Here is an 18,106-nt window from a genome sequence, read left to right as displayed (position 1 = left end):
CTGCCCTCTGCAGTCCGAGACCGTTATTCAACCCTCTGTGAAGCTTTAAGGGAAGAATATTCTGTGTACACAGACCGGGCCTCCACAACACTTGGTGCTTTCGCCATCCAGCAAAATAAAAGCGAAGCACCCAGAGAGTATGACCAGCGCCTGAGACCCGCTTACTTCCAAGGTGGTAATGCTCCCAGCATAGAGGAGGAACATGCTTTTAAATCTCTGTCCCTCCACAACCTTCATGAAAGTGTGCGTTATGACGTTACTATGTACTGTAAAACAAAAACACTCACCAGGCAGGAGATCCGTAAATACGCTCAGATGGTGTGGGAATCACGTGCAAGCCCTACTAATGGATCAAAAGGTGAGGCTAGAGTTTTACAGGTACAGACAGAAAGGAACAGCCTTGCGTTGGAAGGTCAGGAAATGCCTTCAACAGGAACCCATGTTAAGAACAGGTTCAGGGAACAACGTAGGTTTGGTCAGCTGGACCGGGGGGGTGGTTCTGAATACCATCCACAGTCAAAGTTGCCGGACCTCTTCCGGTCGAACAGACAACCTGACCATCACGTGAGGCCCAAAGGTAAGCCTGACGGTAAAGGTTGGAGTCAACATGCAGGATGGAACCCGAGGAGAGAGATGGAGGATGCCTTCCGCAAGATTCTGACAGAAGCAGTGCGCCAGGCATGTGCCCAACCTCCACCATCATTAGCGGCAGCTGACCATCCGGTGAAACTGGATCCAAAACCCCCGCCAGCATGACTAGGCGTGTACCCAGTCTCCACAGCCATCAGAGTCTACCTGATCAGATGGAGAGACAAACCTGGGAAACTCAAAGAACCCCTTGGGACCTCTCCAGGAGAAACACCACAAACCATTTCTCCAAGGTTCTTAGGTAAACTGAACCAAAATGAAAATGCACGTCGCCTATACTGTCCCACCAGTGTAGGAGGACATGTCAAACTGAGTTTCCATTTTAAAACAGGATCAGAGATCAGCCTGATGGGCTCAGTCTTGTTCGAAGAGGTGAGTAGAGCCATGCTCTCCCTCAGTAAACTATTTCAGGCCGAAGCTTGTGATGTAAGCATCACCAGCTGGGTGGAGATGGACATCACACTCAAAGACATGACTCTGGTGCACCCCGTCTATATGTGCACATTGAACAAAGAGCTTTTTCTTGGTGGTCATGACCTGCTGGACAGGCTGGCCCATCTCATTGACTGCCACCAGGACCAACTCTGGGTCCAGGCAGAGGTGCAAACACCACTGGGTGCAAGCAGCAAACCATCCTTTGTGACCAACCAGGTTGCCAGCTTAGAGGAGCCCAAAGAACCTCTCAGGCCCTCGTCAGAGCCGGTCATGAACCTCTGGGACACAGCTGCATCCAGCCACCCAGAAAACTCCTCCCAGATGCAGTCATGCATCATTTCTTTGCTCTTTAAAGACCCCAGGTGTGAAAACTTACAACCCTAAAGTGGTGGAAGGTGTACTCCTGGAAACCACGTTCATACCAGAAGTGCTTCTAGCTTTCTGGCTGGAGAAATTATCAACTGGTAGAGAGCTGTATGACCGCGTGTGCCAAGAAGATCCCCTTTTAACTGAGGCACAACACAGCCACACACTCCTCTTATGGTGCGTTCACACCGAACGCGGATTCTGCGAATATTTCGCCTCATTTGTGTGCTTTTGCCCGCTTTACATTCCACGTGAACTCCGCGTTGGCATTTGGCAACAAGCGGCAACGCTTCGCCGCGTCATCAAATTGGAGGAACTTCCATCTGCTGCTTGCTGGTTTCAACTGAACATGGTGGACATGGATTTCACGGATAATTATGGTGTTTTTCCTGTGGAGAGCTGAAAACGCCGCTGACGTCAACGTCCCTGGGTTCACCAGATTCTTCAGGGACAGGAACAGTTCAGAGAATACCACCACCTACTCCAGGAGCTGCGTCTGGAAAGGGTTAGGGTATGGAAGTGTTTTATGCTGAGCAAGCGCTGCTGAATCATGTGTGTTCATGTTTTTTTTTGGCTGATCCCATATCAGCCAGAAGTTAGAAGTTGGACTTTTAAAAGTTTTTCATTCAAAGCAACTGCGGTCTGTACCTCGTGGTCTGACCCCTCTTTGTTCCAGTTTTATTGCTGGAGATTTTTCACGGAGTTCCTGCCTCAGAGTTTTATGGCCCTTTGTCCAAGATTTTGTGCGATCAGCCGATAGTGGCTAAGACCACCCAGCTCACCGTTTTATCAGCTGACCCCTGGAATTGAGACATCAGAACACCAGGAGGATTTCTTTCCATTTAACCCAAATTACACATTTTTTCCATAAAGCTACTGGTTTGATCTTCATAGACACTAAAGGCACATATATATCTTTCTTTTATTATTATTGTTAGGTAGTCATTTTTATTCCGTTTGTGTAGAACAGTGCTTGTTAGTTAGGTGATGGTTTTATTAAAGAGCTTTGAGCCCATAATCACAACACCAGAGGACATCTCTGATTTCTATTTGTAAGTGATGATTTTTGGTTAAGAAATTTAGTTTTTTTTCAAATTATGATTTTAAATTATAATTCTTGATAAATATTAATTAATCAATAATCATAATCCTTACATCTGTGTGATTTTAACTATTTGTAAGTTTGCTATAGTGATTGAACACCAATTAATGGTGGTTTGTCTGATAGGTGGAGCTTCCAGTATAAAGCCTGGAGTAGAAGGGATTGTGCAGTTTGAGCCTAGAGGCTAGATTGCTCCATAGTCAGAAGCCTGGTGCTATCTTGGAATTTTGTTGATATTAATTTGTTTTGATTGTTTGAAGATTTTTAGATTTCTTTTTCTCCAGATTTTTTTTGTTTTTTGTACATTTTTTATTCCATACAAACCATTTCCAGCACAATGCACGTTAACTGGCTGGGGAAGAAGAAAAAACTGAATAAAAACCAGCACCAGCTGGTCTTTGAGTCCTTCTTGAAAGGCTTGGCTAAATCCTGCAAGCTCTGCAAGTAAGTAAGTATGGTTGTTTTATGTAGCACCTTTCACAGACATAGCATCACAAAGTGCTTCACAATAAACTTAAATAAAAGAAAAAATTTACATATAGTTACACAGTCAGTCGGTCATTTTCTATACCGCTTATTCCATAGTGGGTCGCGGGGAAGTTGGTGCCTATCTCCAGCATATAGTTATAGAATTAAAAACTTAATATTTACATAAAATACAAGTATGGGTAAACATAATTAAACTCTAAAACAGACTTTATTAAAAGGCACTTATAAAAGTGTCTTTAGGTGCTTTTTAAAAGCTTCAATATAGTCTAGGCAGTGCATTCCGAAGCAGGGGTGCAACTACTTGGAACGACCAATCGCCTTTGGATTTAAGATTTGTGTGGGATACAACTAGCAACATCTGAACTGATGATCTTAACTTATTGGATGCTGTGTTAAGCTGGGTCAGATTAGAAATATAAGGGGGAGCTTGTCTGTGCTGTAAAAGTTAAAATCAGTTTAAAGTGAGTTCTAAAACGGACTGGGAGCCAATGAAGGGAAGCCAAAATGTGTAGCAGCTGAGTTTTGAACAATCTGAAGACAATCAAGCTCTTTCTTGTTTAAACATATGTATAGGCTGTGACAGAAGTCCAAGCGAGAAGAAATAAAAGCATGAATACTTATCTCAGGTTCAGTTTTGAACAAAAAACTCCTCCGTTTTGAGATGTGCCTGAGATGGAAATAAATGCATAGGTGTTGCTCTAAATACTTTCAGAATAAAAAATAACACATAGGCTTCTAAGGCTGGACTGAACAGGAGAGCCTGAAACACCAAGGAATGGTTTCATTTATGGAGTCTTATTTTCAGGAGCAATAATCAGAGTTATGTTGTCATTTAACCAATGTTTAATATTAGCCAAGCAATTAGTCAATAAATTAATACAGAAAAATAAAACAATCAAATATACAAGAACATACATATATACCCTCTATTGTCAATCTATAACAACAATACTCCCAAGACTTTACCACAGACACCACTCACTCACAAACATCTGTTCACATTTAAAAAGGAAAGAAAAACTAAAAACTAAAACAGGCTGACACCATTCAACAAAAATACAATGCAGATAATCAGACAGGTAAACACAATCTCTATACAAGAAGTCAGCTCATCCATACTTTAAAAACCTCAAAGCAGGCGCCTCCACTCACATCAATTTATATTGTGTGAACAAGTTTGATTTAAAAGAAGCCATTTTTGTCATGTGTGAGAACTGCCAGGTACAATTCAGATGTTATCACAACATCTGTACATAGCAACAGATCTGTTGGCAAAGTATTCCACTGTTGCGTGGCCACGCTTGAGAACTCTGGTTTCCCAAAAGAAGTTCTACGTTTGGGGACCCTACGAGTCACTTGAGATGTTTTCCGATCACTGAGGGATACAAATCTTTTTAAAGGAGGGGCAGCAAAACCATGAATAATCTTAAAAAGCAGACATAAGTTTGTGTTTCTGCCACTCTGCATGGCGCTGACTGCAGTATTTCTCTTCTTCGTCCCTAGTCTGATTTGATGGTCTTTAACACCATCTTTTCATTTTTCACTCCATCCCGACTAGTCTGCCAGCAGTTCCTGCTGTTGAAAAACATTCCCATAGCAATATACTACCACCACCATGCTTCACTGAAGGGATGGTATTGGTCTGGTGAAAGGAGGTACCTGGTTTCCTCCAGACATGACGAATCTTTGTCTCCTCAGATCAGAGAACTTTGTTTCTCATGGTCTGAGAGTCCTTCAGGAGCCTTTAGGCGAACTCCAGACAGGCTGCATGAGCCTTTTATTAAGGAGTTGCTTTCATCTGGTCGCTCTACCATACAGGCCTGATTAGTGGCGTGCTGCAGAGATGGTTGTCCTTCTGCAGGGTTCTCCAGCATTCCTCTGAGGAGAGAGGAGTGACCTTGGGGTTTTTGGTCACCTCCTTGACTAAGGACCTTCACCACCGGCTGCTCCGTTTAGATACTCAAGGAAGAGTCCTGGTGGTTCCAAACTTCTCTCATTTACTAATGATGGAGACCACTGTGCTCATTGGTGACCTTCAAAGCAGCAGAAACTATTCTGTATCCTTCCCCAGATGTATGCCTCAAGACAATCCTTTTTCTGAGGTTGACAGACAGTTTCTTTAACTTCATGCTTGGCATTTGCCCTCTGACCTGCCCTGTCAACTGTAGGACCTTATATGGACAGGTATATCTTTCCTAATCATGTCCAATCAGCTGAACTTACCACAGTTGGACTCCATTTAATCTGTGGAAACATCTCAAGGATGATCAGTGGAAACCGTATGAACCTCAGCTCAGTTTTGAGTTTCATGGCAAAGGATGTGAATAATTACTTAAACATGATTTCTTCTATTTGTAATAAATTTGCAACAACCTCAAACAAACTTCTTCCACGTCGTCATAACAGGGTATTGCCTGGAGAACTTTGAAGAAAGAGAATAATTTGATACCATTTGGATTAAGGCTGGAACAGAACTAAATGTGGAAAAAGTGCAGCACAGTGAATACTTTCTGGATGCTCAAACATTCCTTTAAAAAATGACACCCTCCTGAATTAAAAGTTCATGTAAACCTATTTTAGCAGAAACCTTCATGGGAACACACAATGAACCTAGTAAGACCACCTAAACAGAAAACTAACAGTAGTTACCTTCAAAATAAAAGCAAATAAACACTTTATATATGTTCCATGTCTGCAGGCCAGTTCATTACATCCAAAGTGCTAAATGTGTCCTTTGAACTAAAAATGTCCATGTCTGTATAATACTGTAGTTAAGCATTAAGATAATATTATAAATGTATAAAGCTCCTGAGACAATCATAAAAATATCAGCATCATTTCAATGTAAAATACTTAGGGTCCTCTGACATTATGTGAATATAACATTGAGTCGTCTGCATAAAACACATCATTCAAATGAATAAGAGATGTAGGACATTCTGGGAAATCTTGAACATATTTACAACAAAAGGTTTAATTCTTACAGCACAGTAAACCAGATCTATTGTGTTACTTTTTTTCTAAACTAAACATTAATTTGAAAACATGTTCCTGGAAAATACATCTAAATATATCTGTTTTCAGAGTCAGTTAACCTGTTTTTTCAGGATAATTTATTTTCAGACTGAATTAGCAACAAATTTTTGAACTTCAATACAGTTACAGTTTATTTTGTACTAAATACATAGATTTGTTCCTATTTTGTAGTAAAAGCTGCTGGTAAAAAAATCATCAATTAATTTAAAGATTTTGGAATATTAATTATTTATTTCTTCAGTCCTAAAGTTGTAGTAAAGTGATATTTTACAATTATTGTTGAAACTTATACCTCGTTGGATGAAAAAAGTCAAGGGTCATTAAGTGTGTCAATACCTCAATAAATAAAATCTGCTTTTACTTTCTCAGTCTTCCTGTATTGATGAAGCTGGACCATGGTCTGGTGGTGATGAAGATGATGAGCAGACCCCTGATGATGCCTCTAGTGGGGCTCAGATCTTCAGATTCTAATAGTAATGTTGTTTTGTGTCCCTGCAGTTTGTCGGGGTAGAGGGATTTGTCACTGGGATTCTAGATCTGCTTCCTGGAAAATATTTCTACCGTTACAAACGTGAGATTGCTGTGGCGATCTGCTGTTTGCTGTGCTTCATTATCGACCTCTCCATGGTGACACAGGTCAGCAGGAAAACTTTCAACTGTTCAGTTTTAACTTTTTAAAACCAGCTACAGCAGTCCTAAGACTGATCAGTATAGAAATGATTTTTAGTCGATGATTCATTTTAATGTAGTTTTTCCTGATAAAACAGAGCTGTTTGTCTCTGCAGGGAGGAATGTACGTCTTCCAGTTATTTGACTACTACTCGGCCAGTGGGATGACTCTGCTATGGCAGTCATTCTGGGAATGCATTGTAGTTGCTTGGGTCTATGGTATGACACACACACACACACACACACACACACACACACACACACACACACACACACACACACACACTGCAGTGTTACATTGCAGAGTGGTGCAGCTATGAGTTATCCTAAAATAGAATGTGAGATCAGATTTTAACTCCCAAGTAAAAGTCAAAGTTCAGAGCCTTCACTTAAAATGAGGAAGTGTCTTTTTGTCAATAGTTAGTAGTAAAGTTTTCCATTATTTTCTATAATTAGCCTTCTGTAAATACTAACACACTTGATTAGAATATTTATTTAAAGTTAATCCTGACAACATTTCTTTCAGTTTATTTATTCAGGCACTAATGTAATTCAAAAAGCTTTAGAGAAGAAAGAAATACATTGTAATAAAAATACATTTAATGACATAAAAAAAAAACAATATATATATATATATATATATATGCTGCACGGTGGTGCAGTTGGTAGCACTGTTGCCTTACAGCAAGAAGGTCCTGGGTTCAATTCCTGGCCTGGGGTCTTTCTGCATGGAGTTTGCATGTTCTCCCCGTGCATGCGTGGGTTCTCACTGGGTACTCCGGCTTCCTCCCACAGTCCAAAACATGACTGTTAGGTTATTGGTCACTGTAAATTGCCCTTAGGTGTATGAATGAGTGTGTTCTTGGTTGTATGTGTGTTGCCCTGCCATGGACTGGCGACTTGTCCAGGGTGTACCCCGCCTCTCGCCCATAGACTGCTGGAGATAGACACCAGCTCCCCCGCGACCCACTATGGAATAAGCGGTAGAAAATGACTGACTGACTGACATAAAAAAATCAACTTTAAAAAAGGAAAAGGTCTCAGGTTTCCATGGAGTTAGTTGTAGAAGACATTTCTTCAACTTTAAAATTTCCCAAACTGGCAGCCACTGTCGGGATTGAAGCAATGCTGGGATATGATCAATTTTCGTATTGTTGGTCAGGATTCTGACAGAAGCATTTTGCATGAGCTGCAGCTGCCTCCTTGATTTCTTTAACTGACTAATGATCAAACTTGCTGATCTGATCTGACAGAAACTGTTTGATTCTGTCGCTGGTTTTCAAATTGTAGTCATTGAATTTAGTGGCAGAACTTACATTGCTGTTTAAATTTAATACTGTACTTAACTCACAGAGGTTTCTTACATGCTCTGTTGTTGTCAGTCTCATCAAATATAGCTAAGTGCTTAATTCTAACCTTGTTAACAAGCCAATGACTTCAGTCTTTTCTGCTTTAAGCAGGACAACATTCTGACCCATCCACTCATTGATATTGTGGTTGCATTCACACAGACTTTAAGACAATGTGGCCATTTTGTGACAAAGAAATGGACCTCCAAGGGTCATCACCGAATGAATAGTAAGAGCTCTGTTGAGCCATCTATTCCCTTAGCTCTCAGCAGTCATGACTGTATGGGATTTGTACTCGTACTCGTCGTCTTCCGCTTTATCCGGGACCAGGTCGCGGGGGCAGCAGACTCAGCAGAGACACCCAGACGTCCCTCTCCCCAGACACTTCCTCCAGCTCCTCCGGGGGGAGCCCAAGGCGTTCCCAGGCCAGCCGAGAGACATACTCCCTCCAGCGTGTCCTGGGCCGTCCCCTGGGCCTCCTCCCAGTGGGACGTGTCTGGAAGAACTCCCGAGGAAGGCATCCAGGAGGCATCCGGTATAGATGCCTGAGCCACCTCAACTGGCTCCTCTCGATGTGGAGGAGCAGCGGTTCTACTCCGAGCTCCTCACCCTATCTCTAAGGGAGTGCCCGGCCACCCTACGGAGGAAGCTCATTTCAGCCGCTTGTATCCGGGATCTCATTCTTTCGGTCATGACCCAAAGTTCATGGCCATAGGTGAGGGTAGGAACGTAGACCGACCAGTAAATCGAGAGCTTTGCTTTTTGGCTCAGCTCTCTCTTCACCACAATGGACCGGCACAGCGCCCCCAATACTGTGGCAGCCGCACCGATCCGTCTGTCGATCTCCCGCTCCATTCTTCCCTGACTCATGAACAAGACCCCGAGATACTTGAACTCCTCCACTTGAGGCAGGAAATCCCCTCCAACCTGAAGAGGACAAGCCACCCTTTTCTGGTCAAGAACCATGGCCTCGGACTTGGAGGAGCTGATCTTCATCCCAGCCGCTTCACACTCTGCTGTGAACCGCCACAGTGCATGCTGTAGGTCTTGGCTAGAGGGGGTCAGCAGGACCACGTCATCTGCAAAAAGAAGAGACAAAATCCTCTGGTCCCCAAACCAGACCCCCTCCGGCCCTTGGCTGCGTCTAGAAATCCTGTCCATAAAAGTTATGAACAGGACCGGTGACAAAGGGCAGCCCTGCCGGAGTCCAACATGCACCGGGAACAGGTCCGACTTAGTGCCGGCAATGCGGACCAAACTCCTGCTCCGCTCGTACAGGGACCGGATGGCCCCTAATAAAGGGCCCCCGATTCCATACTCCTGGAGCACCCCCCACAGGGCATCACGAGGGACACAGTCGAATGCCTTCTCCAGGTCCACAAAACACATGTGGACTAGTTGGGCAAACTCCCATGAACCCTCGAGTACCCTGTAGAGGGTATAGAGCTGGTCCAGTGTTCCACGGCCGGGACGAAAACCACACTGCTCCTCCTGAAGCCGAGGTTCTACTATCGGCCGGACTCTCCTCTCCAATATCCTGACGTAGGCCTTACCAGGGAGGCTGAGGAGTGTGATCCCCCTGTAGTTGGAACACACCCTACGGTCACCCTTCTTATGAAGGGGGTCCACCACCCCAGTCTGCCGATCCAGAGGCACTATCCCCGTCTGCCACGCGATGTTGAAGAGGCGTGTCAACCATGACAGTCCCACATTATCCAAAGACTTGAGGTACTCAGGGCGGATCTCATCCAACCCTGAAGCCCTGCCACTATGGAGCTTTTTAACCACCTCGGTGACTTCAGCCTGGGTGATGAAAGAGTCCAACCCCGAGTCCCCGGCCTCTGTTTCCACCAGGGAATGTGTGATGGCAGGATTGAGGAGATCTTCGTAGTACTCCTTCCACCGCCCGATAATGTCCCCAGTCGAGGTCAGCAGCTCCCCAACCCCACTGAAAACAGTGTTGGCGAAGCACTGCTTCCCCCTCCTGAGGCGCCGGACGGTTTGCCAGAATCGCTTCGGGTCCAACCGGTATTCCTTCTCCATGGCCTCACCGAACTCCTCCCAGGTCCGAGTTTTTGCCTCTGCCACAGCCCGGGCCGCGGCACGCTTGGCCTCACGGTACCCGTCAGCCGCCTCAGGAGTCCCACAAGCCAACCACAGCCGATAGGACTCCTTCAGCTTGACAGCGTCCCTTACTGCCGGTGTCCACCACCGGGTTCGGGGATTGCCGCAGCGACAGTCACAGCAGACCTTACGGCGGCAGCTACGGGCAGCAGCATCGACAATAGATGTGGAGAACATGGTCCACTCGGACTCTATGTCTCCAACATCCCTCGGAATCTGGTCAAAGCTCTCCCAGAGGTGACCCCCAAGGGGTCCGCCAGATGTTCCCGGCAGACCCTCACTATGCGCTCGGGCCTGCCAAGTCTGTCCGGCTTTCTCCTCCTCCAGCGGATCCCACTCACCACCAGGTGGTGATCATGGACAGCTCAGCCCCTCTCATCACCCGAGTGTCCAAAACATGCGGCTGAAGGTCTGATGATACGACAACAAAGTCGATCATTGACCTCCTGCCTAGGGTATCCTGGTGCCAAGTGCACTGATGGACAGCCTTATGTTTGAACATGGTGTTCATTATGGACAATCCGTGACTGGCACAGAAGTCCAATAACAAAACACCACTCGGATTCAGATCGGGGAGGCCATTCCTCCCGATCACGCCTCTCCAGGTGTTACTGTCGTTTCCCACGTGGGCGTTGAAGTCCCCCAGCAGAATAATGGAGTCCCCGGGAGGGGCACTATCCAGCACCCCCGACAGGGACGCCAAGAAGGCCGGGTACTCCGCACTACCTCCCGGCCCGAAGGCCGAGACGACAGTCAGAGACCTCTCCCCTACCCGAAGGCACAGGGATACGACCCTCTCATCCACTGGGGTAAACCCCAACACTAGACGGCTGAGCTGGGTGGCGACAAGCAAACCCACCCCAGCAAACCCACCCCAGCCTGCCGCCTCTCCCCGTGGGCCACTCCAAAGTAGAAGAGAGTCCAGCCCCTCTCGAGGAGATGGGTTACAGAGCCCATGCTGTGCGTGGAGGCGAGCCCGACTATTTCTAGTCGATATCTCTCGACCTCCCGCACAAGCTCAGGCTCCTTCCCCCCCAGCGAGGTGACAATCCACGTCCCTAGAGCCAGCCTAAGCAGCCGGGGATTGGGCCGCTGAGGTCTCCACCTTCGTCCGCCGCCCAATCCTCTTTGCACCGGTCCCTCACGGTTCCCCCTGCAGGTGGTGGGCCCACTGGGGGATGGCCTCGTGTCTCTCATTCGGGCTTGGCCCGGCGGGTCCCGCGAGGAGCAACCCTGTCACCAGGCGCTCTCCGACGAGTCCCGACCCCAGGCTGGCTCCAGGGTGGGACCCCGGCTCTGCCGTACCGGGCGACGTCACGTGCTTCGATTTTGTAGTCGTCATGAGGGGTTCTTGAACCGCTCTTTGTCTGACCCATCACCTAGAGCCTGTTTGCCATGGGAGACCCGACCAGGGGCATTTAAGCTCCAGACAACATAGCCTCTAGCATCATTCGAGCAGTTATGGGAGCACTTTATGGGATTAGTCTTAAATAAAATTGATTCTATTAAAAAGAAAATCTTTGACATACTCCTGAAAATGATTACTTCATCCTCAGCAAGTGAGACAACATTGGAAATAACGGCAGAACCTGATTTGTGTTTGGACTGTTTTGATCCTGTGGAGCTTCCTGAGTTATCAGAAATATTAGCTTCATCTAAACCTTCAACTTGTATGTTAGACCCAATCCCAACCAAATTATTGAAGGAAGTGTTCCCTCTGATTACCAGCCCCATTTTAGATATGATTAATCTATCTTTAGTAAATGGATCAGAACCACAAGCTTTTAAGGTAGCTGTAATTAAACCTTTACTTAAGAAACCTTCACTTGATTGAGATGATTTAATAAATTACAGACCTATATCCAATCTTCCATTCTTATCTAAAATTCTTGAGAAAATAGTTGCTAATCAAATGTGTGAACATTTATACAGCAATGACCTGTTTGAAGAGTTTCAGTCAGGTTTCAGAGCTCATCATAGCACTGGCATTAAATTGACCTCCGATAATAAAGTAAAAAACCTTGGTGTTAACTTTGACTAGGACATGTCATTTAAATCCCATATTAAACAGGTTTCTAGGATTTCCTTCTTTCACCTCCGGAACATTGCCAAAATTAGAAATATCCTGTCCAGGAGTGACGCTGAAAAACTAGTCCATGCATTTGTTACTTCAAGGCTGGACTATTGTAATTCTTTACTATCAGGATGTCCACAAAATGCAGTTAAAAGCCTTCAGCTGATTCAAAATGCTGCAGCAAGAGTTCTGATGAAAATTAAAAAGAGAGATCATATTTCTCCTATTTTAGCTTCCCTTCATTGGCTCCCTGTTAAATCCAGAATAGAATTTAAAATTATCCTCCTCACATATAAAGCCCTTAATGATCTAGCTCCATCATACATCAGAGATCTGATTGGTCCATATGTTCCTAACAGAGCACTTTGTTCTCAGACTGCAGGTTTACTGGTGGTTCCTAGAGTCTCTAGAAGTAGAATGGGAGGCAGATCCTTTAGTTATCAGGCTCCTCTCCTGTGGAACCAGCTCCCAGTTTTAGTCCGTGAGGCAGACACCCTGTCTACTTTTAAGGCTAGGCTTAAAACTTTCCTTTTTGATAAAGCTTATAGTTAGAGTGGCTTAGTTTATCAGGAAGGGAGTCTTCTTCCCTCCCTGTTGGTTGGAGTAAGGGGGAGTCAGGTTTAGCCTAAACCGGCTCAGTTATGGTTGAGGTCCAAACACACCCTCCATTTCTGCTACCTGTATGACCCCTTCTCTTTTCCAATGGTTATAATCAGTCTGACAGAGAGAGGTATCCCAATCCTTGTGGTTTTTAGTATAACAATGGCCACCAGTGGGCTCTTGATGGACAAACCTTATCAGTGTATTATTTTACTTAGTACCCCTACACCGAGCCCATTCTAAAATGGCCGAACTAACACTCAGTAGTTTATTCTATCCTCCCCAACAACCCTACACCATTCCAGACCCTTTGTGAAGAGCCATGAGACGACATGTGTTGTAAATTGGCGCTATATAAATAAAATTAATTGAACTTAATTAATTAATCACAACTAGTGGGAATATGTAGATATTCAGTAAAACTAGACTGAGAACAGAGCCTTGAGGAACCCCACATGTGCTCCAAGTATATATATTATCCAGAGGTACTTGGCTCATATAAAAGCTGTTAGCTGATTGTTCATCCGTTGATTCTGCAGGTGCTGACCGATTCATGGACGATGTGGCTCGTATGATCGGTTACCGGCCATTCCCCTGGATGAAGTGGTGCTGGTCTTTCATAACTCCATGTGTCTGCATGGTGAGGCTCAACAATATAACAGCATTCCCAGTGCTCCCTGTCCATCAATAAGTACACTTTGCAACATCAGTAACATGAATGCTGTGACACATCAGGGCATCTTCCTGTTCCACCTGGTGAACTACAAGCAGTTAAGCTACAACAACACGTATGTGTACCCATGGTGGGGAGAGGTGATTGGCTGGTGTCTGGCTCTATCCTCCATGCTCTGCATTCCTATCAGTCTCTTCTACAAGCTTTTCCGAGCTAAAGGAACCTTCAGAGAGGTATGTGTGTTAATAAGTTATGAACCTACAAACGTTCCACAGTGTTAAAAGGTTCAACTACAGCATAAACTGGATAAAGTTAGGATGGAGTAGAACAAAGAAAGGCTGTCAAATTCAAATCCATTTTAATTTCATCAATTATTTAACAATAAATGAAGAGGATGAGAAAAGTCTTTATAGATCTGAACAGCTTCTGATGCATCCATCGATCATATAACATCTGGAGTGAGAGATGCTTGTAATGATCTTACTGATCTGATCAATTACCCGATTAAGTTTCTATGTCTAACAGAAAGTTCACCATATCAGGATGTTATATTAAAGGAGAATTCTTTATGATCTGCCTGTTCCTGCTTTTTAGGGTGCAACACATGCACATGTTTTTCCTACCTTGAGAAATTCCCATTTCTTCTCCAAACACGTAAGGCCATTCTGGCATTCAGGATCCTAAGAATAGTTCCAGGTCTTTTGTCCTGTTCTTTCTGCAATTACTCCAACAGCACTGGATTGTCTTTGTCCCTTTCTCGTTCCTAAACCCTCCAAGAGTCTCTGCTGGGTGCAGGTCAGTCCAGCAGCTGCACCCTCCTCTTCCTCAGCCAGCACTTTGGAATGTGGTTTTCATTGTCTTGGTGAAAAATTTTGGATGCCCCTGGAGAAGATGTGGTCCTGAGGGCAACAAATGTTGCTGTAAAATCTCTGCTGGACTTTTCTGCATCAATGCTGCATCACAGAGGAGATGATCCAAGCTCATACCATGATGCAACCTCCTACCATCAGAGCCTGACTGCTGGGAATGGTTGCTGTCAACAGGGTGGATGCTCCTCTTCCACCAAGCATCTGGAGAACTGAGCCATGTTCCCACTGTTAGATGGTCCATCCCAGAAGCCTCTGAGCCCAGAGAAGTTGACTCCTCCTCTGATGTTAACATCAGGCTTCTTCCCTGCTCAGTAAAGGCTATGAATGTAGATCTGAGTGTAGAGCTGGACGAAGGTTCTCCAGGGTAATCCCCATTCCATGTGGTTCTGCCAGCTGGTGATGAATGATGGTTCTTGATCCAGAACTGTTTGAGGGATCTGAGATCATGGCCATTCAGCTTAGGCTTCTCCCTGAACGTCTGGATCTCTATGATGCTTTTCATGATGTTCTACTCTGCAAATTAAGAAACCTGGAGATCCTAAGAACATTGGTGACCTTCACAGACCAAACCGGACCAAAACCCTAAAGGAATGTGTTGCAGTCTGAAATGCAGAAATGGACGGACCATAAATGAAATGCTCTCTGACATTAAACAACAAAAACAAGAGGATGTTTCTAGTTCATTGTTAGTTTGTTTTAATTTTCCTCTGATTAGTTGCAGTAAATGTTCAGGAATTTCAATTCAATTCAGTTCAGTTTATTTATATAGCGTCAATTCACAACACTGTAGAAGGTGAGCATTAAGTTGTTGCCAGCAGAAGCTCGGACGATGCCCCTCTCCAGAAAGGTGTCACAGGTAGACACAGAGTCAGGCCAGGTGTAGCTTCTAGGAAGAGAAAAGAGAGAACATAAAGTTAAAAGCTGAATTAACAGCAAATAATGCACAATTGGAGAGTAGTGTGAGAATGTAGCGAAGAGGGTGAAAGTAGTCGTTATGTCCTCCAGCAGCCTAAGCCTATAGCAGCATAACTACACAGATAGTTTCAGTTCAGATTATTTAGTTAAACGGCGCTTATTTACAACAATGTCGTCTCAAGGAACCTCACAAAGGGTCCCACTGATGGTCATTGTTATACTAAAAACCACAAGGATTGAAATCAGGGGTGCAGCCATCTTGATGACCACATGATATTCCTGTTTGTTGCAGCGCTGGGCCCACCTGACTACTCCTGTGTGGGGGCCCCACCACCTAGAGTACATGGCCCCTGACATCAAATCTCTAAGCTCGCTGACGCCCGGTTCTGACGACAACAAGGTCATCATCTTCGAGAGCGTCATGTAGACCGGACTCCACCCATCCCTCCTGAGACAGGATGACCAACCTGTGCCTCCACCTTCACCTCCAACAGCTTTCTGTGCCGTGTGTCATAAATGAGCTGGACTCTCTGATTGGTCACCACAGCAACCAAAGCTTTAAAGCTGCCTTTGCCAAGAATCCCCTGGGGTTTCTGGTGGAAACACACAGCTATCTGAGTTTTGTTAGTTCCTGATTCTCCTGGTTAATTATGAAAGGCAGAATGTGGTAATCCAAAATTTCCAAGGGTACGACCTGAAGGCACTGCAGAAACTCTGTCTTCCTTTGAGGGTGACAGGTTCAGTTTAGTCTTGGGCCGGATGGTCGACAGGGACAAGTATGAACCGGATTAACAGCCACGATGGACTCACTGTCAGCTGGAATCTTCTGAATCTGATGCTTCTGCAGACAGAGTTTTGATCATTGTTGTTTGTTCGGACAGACAGAGTTCTAGACCCACACACTGACTGATTCCCCTTAATGTTAATCAGAGAGATCCAGTCCTGAGGTCAAACATCAGAACTGCATTTGGAAAGGTTTGTTGTGTTTGGCTGCAGGATTGAAGATAAAAGCTCCTGAGCTGTACCTGAATGCACCGCGCTGGCTGAACACGGACCTGCCTGTCAGGGAGCGCTGTTCACTTCTTTTTAAACAGTTAATACTCAGCTCCAGCAGCTGATCCCAGAACAGATTCCAAACCAGAATCATGGTTCCTGATGATGATCAGACTTAAGGTAGGACAATTCCTGAACAGGTTTTCATCCTGTTGGAGCATAACATTAATTTATTTTTAATGTACTCTGATCCAACAAACTGTTTTCCAAGTTTGTTGCCCCAACAGAAGTTTTTCTAGAGATTTGGTTTGGAGAGTAAAGAAACGGAACCAAGTTCCTGATATCAACACCTTAGTCGGTTGTTTTCAGCGAGTCCAGGTCGCCTTCCAGGTTCTCAGATGTTTCATCTTGTAGGAACACAAAGCTAGCAGATCCTTTCATTTGGTAGAGCAATTATTTTAAAACATGTCTGTAGCTTCCTCCACTCAACTTCTTTTAAGAAGGTTCTGGTCTGTGATCGGATCATGCATTATTGCCTGTTCCCCTTTCTCCGAGCCATTTTGTGTGCCAAAAGGTTGATATTTTGTCCTGATCTCAGAACAGGGCTCCAGGCTGCCAATGATCCATCCGCACTCTGCCTCATGAACGCTGCGGTCCTCCGGCTGAACGTTCGGTCCTCCTGTCGAGCATTGCCTTATGTCATTGTCTTAACTCCAGAACCCAATTGGCTGTCTAGCCAATTGGGTTCTGTCTGAGCACCCTACAGGACGTCCTGTGGACAGTCAGAAGTTGGTGGGGGCGTGTCTACAACTCTGTCTCCAAGCAACTAATCAGCATGCTGCCATTGCGTAGAAACATTAATTCGAATGTAGGAAAACAACTATGTTTGCATTGTTGTGAAATAATGTTGCTCACACTTTCAGAAGGAAGAGTTGTCAAAATCTGTTTTGGGTTTTGTAAAAGAAACAGAAATGTATTTTGTGGAGGCTTTTATTTTGCTGATACATTCAAGAGATCTATATATATATATAGTGATTATATTTGTGTGAGCTATATTTGATGCAGTATTTTACTGGAATGATGATGACAATTTTTGGCTGAGTGTTCACGTTCAGTTGACGAACACAAGCAATGGTCAAAAGCTTCAGGCCTACCTCACTTCCCATTCAGATTTTCAAAATAAAACATCCACCAGCTTTTTTATACAAATGCTAGCAGCTTGAGTGCAGGAGTCGGATTAGTTGGTGCTGCTCATGTTTCATCTGTAAAGGTTTCTCGGCACCAACAGTTGCTCTGAGCAGCTGATTCTCCACATCGGCTGTAAATCCCAAACAGGAAAATAGACACCCATATGGAATTTGTAAATAAGACAGTTTTCCATGAACTTTTTCTGGTGCTGCGACTCCTTTTGGCAGGTGTTTGATCAGCTAGTGTGAACAAGCAGTAAAGGCTGGTGATTTTATCCCGGCAGGTTTGCTGCGATGCAGTGATGTTAAGGCTGTCTGTGTGGCTCCAAACACACAATAAAGGGAAATGTGTCCTTTATTATAATGTTCAAAGTGCTAAAGTGTTTTCAGAGTTTTAAGTGATTTTCAGTATTTTTTCCCTCAGACTTCCCACGGCTCACATTCATACAGAAATATTTAATCTGTGTGATGATGGGTTGGTTTTCAATTTGTGACAGAAGATGAAAACAATCTTCAGTCACGTCTGAGACTGAAACCAGTCAAACTGTGGTGTTTAAGGTTAACTGAAGCTGAGTGC

The 18,106-nt window shown here is 44.6% G+C and overlaps 1 protein-coding gene across 2 annotated transcripts in view; it reads left to right on the top strand.

Moving 5' to 3' along the window:
• The window catches only part of slc6a8 (solute carrier family 6 member 8), a 68,033-nt gene extending 50,146 nt beyond the window's left edge, over nt 1–17,887 (top strand). For both annotated transcript variants that reach the window (XM_047362821.1, XM_047362829.1), the window contains exons 9-13: nt 6,575–6,712; nt 6,862–6,964; nt 13,432–13,532; nt 13,628–13,798; nt 15,642–17,887. In XM_047362821.1, the coding sequence (XP_047218777.1) occupies nt 6,575–6,712; nt 6,862–6,964; nt 13,432–13,532; nt 13,628–13,798; nt 15,642–15,776 (648 nt within the window). In that variant the 3' untranslated portion in view covers nt 15,777–17,887. The remainder of the gene's footprint in view (nt 1–6,574; nt 6,713–6,861; nt 6,965–13,431; nt 13,533–13,627; nt 13,799–15,641) is intronic.
• Nucleotides 17,888–18,106: the final 219 nt, after the last annotated feature.

This window comes from Girardinichthys multiradiatus, chromosome 1 (assembly GCF_021462225.1).
Source record: "Girardinichthys multiradiatus isolate DD_20200921_A chromosome 1, DD_fGirMul_XY1, whole genome shotgun sequence".
NCBI lineage: Eukaryota > Metazoa > Chordata > Actinopteri > Cyprinodontiformes > Goodeidae > Girardinichthys > Girardinichthys multiradiatus.
The sequence above is the reverse complement of the archived record's forward strand: the minus strand, read 5'-3'. Positions and strand labels throughout refer to the sequence as shown.